The sequence below is a fragment of the Penaeus vannamei genome, chromosome 30, assembly GCF_042767895.1.
Source record: "Penaeus vannamei isolate JL-2024 chromosome 30, ASM4276789v1, whole genome shotgun sequence".
Lineage (NCBI taxonomy): Eukaryota > Metazoa > Arthropoda > Malacostraca > Decapoda > Penaeidae > Penaeus > Penaeus vannamei.
The window spans coordinates 11955488-11968010 of NC_091578.1; the positions used below are offsets into that span (position 1 = coordinate 11955488).

General features: G+C 40.2%; 1 protein-coding gene across 1 annotated transcript in view; it reads left to right on the forward strand.

The window, feature by feature from the left end:
* Positions 1-9621, forward strand: part of LOC113811963 (sodium-dependent neutral amino acid transporter B(0)AT3-like) — an 81763-nt gene extending 72142 nt beyond the window's left edge. Inside the window, exons 6-14 of the mRNA XM_070143035.1 lie at positions 161-271; positions 2865-3066; positions 3632-3801; positions 4608-4809; positions 5695-5854; positions 6489-6633; positions 7133-7251; positions 7695-7842; positions 8159-9621. Of these exons, the coding sequence (XP_069999136.1) occupies positions 161-271; positions 2865-3066; positions 3632-3801; positions 4608-4809; positions 5695-5854; positions 6489-6633; positions 7133-7251; positions 7695-7842; positions 8159-8455 (1554 nt within the window). The 3' untranslated portion in view covers positions 8456-9621. The remainder of the gene's footprint in view (positions 1-160; positions 272-2864; positions 3067-3631; positions 3802-4607; positions 4810-5694; positions 5855-6488; positions 6634-7132; positions 7252-7694; positions 7843-8158) is intronic.
* The last annotated feature ends 2902 nt before the right edge of the window (positions 9622-12523 follow it).

A 12523-nucleotide genomic window follows, 5' to 3' on the forward strand; every position in this document is an offset into this window, starting at 1 on the left:
GTTAAAATCCTCTCTCTTTCGTAACAAGAGTAAAATAAGTGAAAATCCTCTTTTTCGTAGCAGGATTAAAGTTGAAAATCCTTTTTCGAACAAGACGAAAAATAAAAAATCCATTTCATTTCAACAGAAAAGTGAAAATCCTCTTCATCCTTCATTCCAGGTGGTGTACGTGACAGCCGTGTTCCCGTACCTGGTGTTGCTGGCGTTCCTGGTTCGGGGGCTGACTCTTAGGGGCATGACTGACGGCATCACCCACCTCTTCACGCCCAGGGTATGTCGGGCCTCTTCGGAGCTAGTAATATAATCGTTCTTTTATTTTTGTCAATAAAAATTCACTCGTGTATTTTCGACACAAAAAAATCATTCGTGTATATTCGTCAGCCTAATTATGAATTCGTGTATATTCATCAACAGTTTTCAATTTTTCATGCATATTCAGGAATTATTAATTCATGTACATTCATCAGCCTTTATTAATTCATGGATATTCGTCAACTGTTATTCATTTATGTATATCCACCATATCCATCGCCAAATATTACATTTGCCAACAATTATTAATCCATGTACGTTCGTAAACAACTATTAATTCCTGTACGTCATTCATTCATTCATTAGATAGTCGTCAAAAAATCATTCATTCAGTGTTGACAAAAGCACAAGTACATGCGTGTGAAAGGCAACATAACTGTTACATACAAATGGTAAGCTTTGACCTTTCTCTAGAAATTACATTACCAAAAAAATACTAAGGCATATTTTGCCCCCAATTAAATTCAAGATTGAGTAAATATCAACTTATATGAAGCTCATGTTTTCATGCAACATCAAAAATGTTTTTCAGCCCACGCGTTTTAAACCTTCCTCGCCTTCTTAATTGGAATAACGATTTTCCTATAATCAATGTTGCAGAAAATTGGAAGTGAGGCGCAAATGCTAATAGTGTTGGATCTTTTTCGTTCATCTATTTTGTAGACTATTTTCTGTGGAAATCATTTCGAGAAGATTTAGAAAATAAATCTTATATTATTGAATTGTTAGTAAAATACCTTACTATCACAGATATATCAATAACGCAACATATATTAAAATAATATGATAGCAAAATGTCAGTGATAAAATATCAGTAACAGAATCATACAAAAATTAAAAACATAAAATAAAAACAGAACAAAATAGCCATCCCCAAAGGTAAACGGACAAAATTAACAACGCAATAACAACGAAAACGCAAAACCAACAGCAATATCCAAGAGCAACAAACCCCGCCCCCGCCCCGTTGCTGGGTGGTGCAACGGTAGCTAGTGAGGCCCACTTCATATACCAGCAAAAAAACGAAAAGTGTCCTGACTATTTTGCTCTTTAGGAACAAATCTGCTCAAGATAGTTCTGTTTTTATTTCAGCATACACTAAATATATATCGTTTTGACTATTGTCTGAAACTTTCAATAAAATATATCCACGAGAACATGTATTTAATTGCGTTTTGATTATGCCATTTTTCACACTTCTGTCTTACCGGGCTGATGACATCAGGTGGCAAGGGCGCGCCTCGTGGTCAGTCGAGTAACCCTGTGAATGAGGGATAAAACCTGCCATTTCATTGGCTTTGTGTGTGGGCGTTTCAAAATTTTAGCCAATGAAATTTGTGTTTTCTAATTGGTCATGGGTCTGGTGATCAGACCCGAGTCGCGCTTCGAATGCTTCAGTCGCGTTTAGAAATGGGTAAGTAAAACTTGAATACTGTCGAAGTCCGTGCGAGTGTCACAGAGCGCGATGAACAGTTGTTATAATACATACTCAAGATCATTTGGACCGAATTCCAGTAAGAAATATTGAGATTCCACGCCAAACATTTGATTGAAAAGTGTCGTCCCCCGTCCGAGCGAGAATGCTGATCATATCCAAGATGGCGGCGCCCATGACCCGTTTGTTTACACTCGCACACCGAACGATCACTCCCTTGTTGCTGCTAAATATCTGAGGAATCGTGTGACTTACTGTCAGTTTCTGACATAAATGCTTAGTATTTGTATTGTTTGAATGTATGTAGTAGGTTTCCCGAAGTTTTTTGTTTTGGTTCAAGTGAAATTCGATGAAATTAATCGTCTGTCAATCCTATGTATTGGCTGTGTATATTAGCTGTACATTGCTAGTGTACATTATTTACGTATGATTCTGTTGTGTTTTGATGCCCTTTGTATGATTTTTAAAAAGATATCTTCAATCAAATTGATGTCTAAATATCCTTCAGCAGCAAATCACATCAGCTGCGAATCACATCAGTATGGGCATGTGACACATGCCCATACTGGCACTTTTTGGGGCCTTCCTAATTACCATTCAGCAAAAACAGGCCTGAAATGTGGTTTTTAACAACCAAAGCGCATTTTCTGTAAAAAATCGAACCATTTTCTTGAATTTTTCTGATTTTGGGTTTGGACACTGGACTCAGAATTTTTTGGAATCTACTGAAAATCTCACTTTGAGCCATTTTCAGGGACTGATATCTCGCCAACTAAGTATCCCAGGAACCTGAAATTTTCAGGATGTGTTAACAGTATCCCTGGCAGCATGCCAGGGATGGGTAGTCCATTATCTACAGTTTTATGATGCTTCAAAAACCCCTCCAGAAACAAGAAACCCCATATTCATGGTGGGCCTCACTACGGTAGCGTTCTCGTCTACCAATCTTGCTGACCCGCGTTCGATCCCGCGCGCTGCCTGTGAGCGGTAACCCCGGCCATTCCTCGCGCACAGGGGTTAATTCAGAAGCAAATAAACAGCCAGCATGGCACGGCAAAAGGAATTTTCATTACAACAAATAAAATTCAACTAACCTAACCCACCCGTTCGCCCCCAGTGGGAGAAGCTCGAGGACCCGGTGGTGTGGCTGGAGGCGGGCACCCAGATCTTCTTCTCCCTCGGCCTCGCCTTCGGGGGGCTCATCGCCTTCGGATCCTACAACCCCGTGAACAACAACTGCCTCAGGGACGCCATCCTCGTCTCCTTCACCAACTGCATCACCTCGCTCCTGGCCGGCGTCGTCGTCTTCTCCATCTTGGGTGAGGAAACGATTCTGGCTTTCCTTTATTCATTTACTTTTTTCTTTATCTTTTTTTCTTCTCTTTCTCATTTTTTTCTTCATTTACTCTTATCTATTTTGCTATTGTTTTTATTTTATTTTTCTTCTCTTTGTCTTTTTTTTCTTCATTCATTTTTTTCTTTACATCGCTCTCTCTATTTGGTTATCTATTTATCAGCTTGTCTGTCTATATATCTGTCTATATATATATATATATATATATATATATATATATATATATATATATATATACATATACATATACATACATATATATATATATATATATATATATATATATATATATATATATATATATATGTCTGTTTATTTATATCTAGTTCATAGCCATTGATCCATCGATTGATTGATTTATTGATTGAAGAATTCATCCATCCCGCCAGCCATCAATCCCGCCATCCCTCCCTCCTTCCCTCCCTCTCTCCATCCATCCACCCGTGCATACGTGCGTGTTCATGCGTAAATAGCTAGCTAAAACTTGAAAAAAAAATAGCAATAACCACATGATCGAAAACCTTCCCCAGGCTTCAAGGCCCACGAGACCCACGACCGGTGCATGGCCGAGCGCAACGCCACGACCCTGGCGCTGCTGACGGAGGCTGGCGACGCGGCGGAGAGGATCGACCTGCAGGAGCTGCTCAGGAGGAGGAACATCACCCTGCCCGTGTGCGACATCCAGGAGGAGCTGCAGAAGGTGAGGAAGGCGGCAGCGTAGGAGAAGTTGGGGAAAAGTTCATTTTCATCCATTTTTTTTTTTTTTTTTTTTTTACAAAGGTCAGTGAACATTATCCAAATAATTCAGAGAGAGGGAAACCCAGCCCATGGCCCACAAAAAAAACACCGTAAAAAACATCTAGTCATACATAAACAATCATGCCCTTCAAAAATAATACGAGCTCAAAAAATGAAAAGGAAAGAAAAATATAGATTCAGATTCAGCAACAATAAAACACATGAAAATGACCAAAGCCCTAACCAAATTCCTGATATAACCCCTTTCCAACCCTGCTAACCCAAACAAAACTTTTTAATTAACACCTTTCGATCCAAAGCCCAAAGCAAGTCCCTCAATCAACCCTTTCCAAAACTCAAACCGAGTTCCTAATCAAACCCCTTCCATCCCGAAACTCAAACCAAGCCCCTGAGATAACCCTTCCAACAAGAACCCAAACCAAGCCCTTCAATTAATCCTTTCAACCCAGAATCCAAACCAAGCCCTTAAGTCAACCCTTCCAACCCAGAACTCAAACCAAGCCCTTAAACCTTCCAACCCAAATCGGAAAACAACCCCCCCCCAGTCAACCCTTCCAACCCAGAACTCAAACCAAGCCCTTAAACCTTCCAACCCAAATCGGAAAACAACCCCCCCAGTCAACCCTTTCCAACCCAGAACTCAAACCAAGCCCTTGAGTTAACCCATCCAACCCAAAACGCAAAACGACCCCCTCAGCCAACCCTTTCCAACCCCCAGACCCTAACATCTTCTTCCCCGCCCACCAGTCCGCCGCGGGAACGGGTCTGGCCTTCATCATATTCACGGAGGCTATCAACCAGTTCCCTCTGCCTCCCCTGTGGGCCATCCTCTTTTTCCTGATGCTGTTCACCCTCGGGGCGGACTCCCAGTTCGGCACGTTGGAGGGCGTCATCTCCTCGCTCATCGACCTCAAGGTGTTCCCGCAGATGAGGAAGGAGGCGCTGTCAGGTGAGAAGAGTAGGGAGTTCAAAGCTTTTTTTTTAGGCCTAGGTGATTTCTTCTCTGGGTCTCATTGAATTTTGTATATACTTTTCTCTCTCTCTTCCGCTGCCTCGTCTCTCTCTCTCTCTCTCTCTCTCTCTCTCTCTCTCTCTCTCTCTCTCTCTCTCTCTCTCTCTCTCTCTCTCTCTCTCTCTCTCCTTTTGGGTTTCTTTGGGCTGGAATGACTATTAAAAAGGATGATAGGAAATGTTTGTGCTTCGAAATGTCATTTTGCTTAGTGGAATTACTCTTTCTTATTTTCCTGACAATTAAACGCTTATTCTCATATCATTTGGCAAGGGGGGGTCAATGTACCAGTTGCCGGTAGCAAATCCATATTTAATGTATTAACGTTCTAGAAAATAATACTTTACATTCGTAGATATATTCATTCATACAAAATGATGGTAAAATTTCATAATACTTACATAATATAGTTTCGAACTTTGTACTCGGCGCTGACTGGCACTGCTGAGCGTACTCTGAGTAGCATTGGTTGTACAGTATGTTCTTCCGCTGCTTCGTCTCTCTCTCTCTCTCTCTCTCTCTCTCTCTCTCTCTCTCTCTCTCTCTCTCTCTCTCTCTCTCTCTCTCTCTCTCTCTCTCTCTCTCTCTCTCTCTCTCTCTCTCTCTCTCTCTCTCTCTCTCTCTCTCTCTCTCTCTCTCTCTCTCTCTCTCTCTCTCTCTCTCTCTCTCTCTCTCTCTCTCTCTCTCTCTCTCTCTTTCTCTCCCACTGAAATTTACAAAATACAAAAGGTACGGCGGTTATGCACCTTTTGTATTTCATTGTAAATCTCTCACCCAAATGCAAACTCCAGTCACCCAAGCACTAACCCCAATCCCCTTCTACAGGATTGGTGTGTCTCGTCTGCTTCTTCCTGTCCCTCATGTTCACCCACGGCGCCGGGAACTACATCTTCCAGCTGTTCGATTCCTTCGCTGGCAACATTCCTCTGCTGGTGATTGGGCTGTTTGAGTGCCTCGGCATCAGCTACATCTACGGAATCAAGAAGTAGGTTTTAGTGGGTGTAGGAAATGAGGGCGGTCGTGTATGTGTGTGTGGGTAAGATGATAGAAATTGCGGGTGGGAGGTAGAGAGGTTGAGAGGGAGGGAATGTGCGTGGGTAGAGAGAGTGAAAGGGAGTAGGTCTGGTAGGAAAGTAGAAAGGTAATGGTGCGTATGGCAAAAAAAAAAAAAGTAAAGGAGTGTGAGCAGAAAAGTTGGAAAGGGGGGAGCGTGTGGGCAAAAAGGCAGAGAGGAAGGGAGTAGGAAGGGATGGTGTGTAGAAATGAGGGAGTATGTTCGGGTGTGAGTAGTAGATATGGTAGTTGGTCATGTTTGTAATTGTGTCTGTGTTTGAGATTGTGGATGTACATAGTGCATCCACATTGTACTTGCGTTTAGATGCTCATGTGTGTAGACATGCATTCATGTGTATATATGTAATTATGGGTTCTTAAAATCACTATAGATATTCTTATTATTAAAATTTTTGACAATATAGAGCCAAGGCTGTTTTTTCCATAAACAAGAAATCAGTCATCATCTTAACTCGCCTCTGCAAGCATGACAATTTATTTCCAATGATAATTATCCTTTTTATCTAAATTTCGTTATTCATTCCAATTTCCCCGAATGGCTTCAGGTTCGCCACCGACGTCGAACTGATGTGCGGTTCTCGTCCTTCGCTGTACTGGCTCGTGTGTTGGAAGGTGGTTTCGCCGCTCCTTATGGTCACCATCTTGGCGGCCTCACTCATCAAAATGGCGGTAGAGGGCAGCACCTACTTGGTAAGAAGAAAGAGAAGAATGTAAAGAGGATTTTTTCATGCAAAGATGGCAGAAAGGGGTGGGAAATGTGACTAAATATAATAGGAAGAGAGAGAAGGGAGTGGGAAAGATGGCAAGTTTTAATAACAGTAAACGATCATCCACAAAGGAAATATAAAAGGAGAAGGAAGACAAAATTCAGGAAGAGAAATCAAACCGTTGTATTATTAACAGGGATTCAAGTCATTCAAAAAATGTCTTATTTGTTTACAATCCTTTGATATTTTTCCTCTCTCTCTCTCTCTCTATCTCTCTCTCTCTCTCTCTCTCTCTCTCTCTCTCTCTCTCTCTCTCTCTCTCTCTCTTTCTCTCTCTCTCTCACTCTCTCCCTCACTCCCTCTCTCCCTCTCTCCCTCTCTCCCTCTCTCCCTCTCTCCCTCCCTCCCTCTCCCTCTCTCTCTCTTTTTCCCTTCATGAATTGCATATTTGCCTTTAGACTAATTATATCCTTAATTACCAGGCCTGGGATTCGGTCATGGGCGAGAGTGTAAACCTTCAGTGGCCGAGCTGGGCGTGGGGCATCGCCGCCATCTTGGTGATTCTGCCCCTGATGTGGATCCCTCTGGTGCCCATCGCGAAGTAAGTGGGCGGCCTTTGAGTGGGGCTTTTCTTTTATCTGGTATGCTAGCGTGTTTTGTTTAGTGTGCTAGTGTATTTTGTATAGTATACGACGTATTATCTCTAGTATGTCGGCGCATTATGCATAGTATACAGAGACGTATTTATCTAGGATGTCAGTGTGTTTTGCCTATTACGTCAGTTTTGGTCTAATGTATCAGTGTATTTTGTTTAGTATTCAGTGTAGTTATTTTGGTATGCTAACGTGGTACGTCTAGTAAACTTAGTTTCCCTATTAAATTCCGAACTATTTTGTCTAGTATGCTAATTTCCACTTGTAAGAGAGAGAGGACACTGAAAAAAATAGATTTCCTTTTACACTTCTCATTTACGCCTTGCTCTTTTTCACTCATACAAATACGAAATCATGATTACAACTTAGAGAGAACTCACCCCTTCTGCAGCGCCCTCGGATTCCGCCTGCTGGCCGAGGAGGAGGCGGCCTGGTTCCCGGAGAAGGAGCTGAGGAGCGCCCAGGACATCACGCCACAGCGGTTCACGGCACTCGAGCGGGCCCTTCTGTGTCTGTCTGTGTCTACGGAATCTCTCAAGGCAAGTATGGCGTTTGTGTAAATGGCGATGTGAACTTCCTCTTTTTCGTTTTCCGAAGTTAGCTCGCCTCTCTAGTTCTGAGTAGCTTTGTATCTTTGTATCACGATGAAGAAAATCAATAGACCACAACTGATTTTGTCGGATAATACCCGTAATTTTTATGAACTACAGATTTCAGTACCACGAAACCTTTTTATTTCCCTACAATACATACAGACGCTATGATTAATGACAACGATTATGAGAGAATTTCACTAAACGACATAATCATCGCAGTTTCAACACGTACAGCTTTTCCCCTGACATATCCTTCCAGTCGACGGACGAGGACCAGCCTGTGAAGACCCTGCCCTCCCAGAACTCCCACCAGCCTCTACTCGCACAGGACTCCAAGAAGTCCCAGAGGACCCAGTCCGTCAAGTCCAGCAAATCGTTGGGCGGCGGCGGAGGAGGAGGGGGCAGGACCAAGCCAGGTGACACGCCCCCTCACTCCTCCCTCAAGGACGGCCACCTGAAGGGCGACGGAGGCAAGCCACTCCCTCGAGGCAGAAGCGAGGACCGGGCCGCCAAGAGGAAGGACAAGGTGGAGAAAAACAACAGGAATAGCATGTAGGAAACGGAGCAATAACGCTGTGAGGTTGTTAGTTACTTGGTTCGCGGTTGAACCTCATTCTCTCGGGGTTCTACGAGCTTCCGCTGGCCCCTGAGGGACTGGCGTGATTGTGACTTTGATGTGGCTTTCCCTTGGTTTTGGATTCCTAGATGCAGACGTACCTCCTGTCCGCGTGCGTGTATGTGTGTGTGTGTGTGTGTGTGTGTGTGTGTGTTTGATGTCTATGCATGTGCACACGAATGCTAGAATATAGAGGCATCCGTGTGTGCATATAGGCTTTGTATTTTTGTTCATGCATAGGCATTTGTCAGAGAAAGAAAGACAGAGAGAGAGAGAGAGCGTTTCATCGAGAGAAAGATCATCCCTGCATGCCTGTGCAAAATGTTCACCGACCTGTGTCCTTTGTTCTTTGCTGTGGTATTGAAATGGAGTAATCGTTAACCGCATCTTCAACTGAGCTGCATCGATATGGTGTGATAAAAATGGGAAGAATTAAGTAGTCTGTAGTCGATAATTCCCTGTTCATTTTATATTTTGTGGATATTTAGATTTTTATTTTTCATCCTTTTGTCGTCTGAAGATCCCCAGTGAAGAGCTTGTTCATGGCAATACAGAGAGAAAACAATGTTTTCATTGCTGTTCTTTGAATAAGGTTAGAAGCCTAGGAATAATACCATAGCGGAGTCTATTTTTGTGACGTTGTTGTGCATGTAGTGTATAGAGAGAGAAGAGAGTGAGAAAGATAAGAAGACAGAAAAATGCGAAAATAACCAGTCTTCACACTCCTCTTTCTCATGTCGTGTACGTCTATTATTTGTGTTTTCTTTTCTTTTTTTTCTTTTTTGAGTCGCCAGTTACCGTGCAATGCGTCCTAAATAAAGTGTCTAGGAGCGGTTCAAGAGCTTCTTCGGTGTGCGCGCGCTGCCAGGCGCGAGGGAAAACATATCACTATTTTGCTACTTGTCCTTCAGCGTTTGTTGACTTCTTTGTATGCTTTGCCGTCTGTTGTTGTGCCCCCATATATATATATATATATATATATATATATATATATATATATATATATATATATATATATATATATATATATATACATCTGTACATATATACATATATATACACATAAATATAAATATATGCATATATATGTATGTATATATATACACACACATACACACATATGCACACACACATACACACACATACACACATATACACACATAGACCCACACACACACACACACACACACACACACACACACACACACACACACACACAGACACACATACACACACACACACACATACACACACACACACACACACACACACACACACACACACACACACACACACACACACACACACACACACACACATATATATATATATATATATATATATATATATATATATATATATATCCATCGATTGATTTATTCATTTTCTGTACATATATTTTTATATATTATGTCAATGCATCTTGCCCTTTACCGTTCTTTACATCCGAATCACCGTAAGCGAACGATTAGGTATGATCAGAATTTAAAGATGTTTTCAGAATGATCTGTTAGCAGTGACGTCATTCTGTTTACGCTTTTTATTAGAGGGGAGTGGATGAGGGAGTGCAAATGCATATATATACACGTTGCAACATTGCAGTGTTCGGTAGATGTCTGTGTTTTAGAAGTGGGGTCTTGTGAGATCGTGTGCGTGTTCGTGCTTTTATTAAGGTCGATTTTTTGTTGTATCGTTTTCATCTGTTTGTCTGTTTCTCTCTCTGTCTTAGGAGTGCATGCGCGTTTCACTCACACACACACAGGAAGGTACGCGCACAAACACACACATGCACACACACACACACACACACACACACACACACACACACACACACACACACACACACACACACACACACACACACACACACACACACACACACACACACACACACACACACACACACACACACACACACACACACACACACACGGAAGTACGCGCACAAACACACACACTCGCACGCACACATACAAAGCATACATACATGCAAGCATAGAAGCACAAATTCGCACTCACAAGCACACAAAGACGCATATATGCATACAAATCTAAGCGTACATGCACACATACACGCAGACACGAGAAATAATAAAAAAAAAACAATAGATAAATAGATAATATGAATTAATTAACAGACGATTGAGGACGCAGGGAGAGAAACGAAAACACTTGAAAATATACGTAAGAAAATCGACTTGATCGACGTGTCCGATTTAGTTGCTTAACTTTAATCAAATTCTCATTGGGATGTCGATGTATTTTTTTTTTTAGAAGAAAGGGAAAGTGCGAACTGAAAAAAATAATTTTTTATATAATGTCCATAAGACTCAAAATTCTTACCGCTATACCAGACCGTTAAATTTGATAGTATGGTTTACTGAATAGTGTAATATAATGTAAAATCTCAGTATTTCTAATAGGTGTCCCGAACAGAGGAAGATAATGACAAAACTTTAGAGTGTATGTGTCGCTTGAAAGGATGTTTATGTGAATTTGAATGTGTTTTAATGCATAATATGTGCTCCTCCATTAATATATGATCACTTGGTCTTCCATTTACGATTATATATAGACACAAGAGGAAAAAAACGGAGAGTTAAAAAGAAAAAGTGAAAGAAACACCAATTTCATTCGACGTCTTCCACGGTTAGTCTCGGTCCGGAACTCAACAACGTATAAAGCCTTTTGAATATCAAGCGATTTTGAATTCCAGGAAATCCCGGTGTATTTCCGGTTGGTTTTCCTTGGCATTATTTTCCTACCTGAAGCTGAAGGGAATTGATCTTCCTTTAGTCAGACCAGTGGTTCCCAGCCCCCTTTTTTACACTCATGATCCCTTTTCCAAAATTTCGACATAACCTCGACCCTCCGACATAAATTTCTAGTTGTATGATTTTAGGAGGAAATAGTAAGGAGAAAAAAATCAATCTTTATTTCCCCAATTATACTACTATATCCCTTGAAGACCTACTTTCATACTATATACTTAATATGAGCACTGAAATAGACATAGTAAAGTGAGATACAATATTCCCTAAAGCTTCGCGACTCCCCGGTTGGGAACCACTGATACAGTTGGAAATTAATGTACTCGTATTCTTGTTGACAAATACAGAAAAAAGTATGAATGAGAATGAATATCTTCACACTACAAAAGATGTATTTGACCGGTTTTGAATGTATCTTCGTCAGAAATAAATGTATATCTAACGAAGATAAACCGGCTAAATACATTCCTTGTATTATGAAGATATTCGTTCTCAGTCATACCTTTTCTACATGGAAATTATTCCCATAGATGACAGCATAAGCAACATGACAAGGCGAGGATCTCTATTTTCATTGTTATTATTTTTATATTCGTTGTTGTTATCGTACTGCTCTTATTATGATTATCATCATTACTAAATCATTATTATATTTTGTTATTATTATTATCATTAATATTATCATTATTATTATCATCACCGCTATCATTATTATCATTGTTATTTTATCAATTATTATTGTTATTACTGACACATCATTATTGATTATTATTATCGTTATTATTAACACCGTTACTATTATTATTATTATTATTATTATAATCATCATCGTTACTGGTGTTGTTGATATTGTTACTAATAATGCTGTTAGTATTACACACTAGTATTGTCATTGTTATCATCACTATTTACATTGTAGTTATCTTTGTTATCATTAATATTAATATCATTCTTGTTATTTATTATTATTGCTGTTGTTATTATTATTTTAGCATGATTATCATCATCATTCACATTATCATTATCATTATCATTGTTTTTATTATCATTATTATTATTATTACTGTCATTACTATTATCATTGTCATTATCAATGTTGTCATCATTCTTACTGTTGTCAATATTATTATTATTATTATTATTATTATTATTATCATTATCGTGATTAATATGAGTATTATTATTATCATTGTTAGCATTATTATGCTGCATGTTGCACCGCTAAAACTCCAACTGA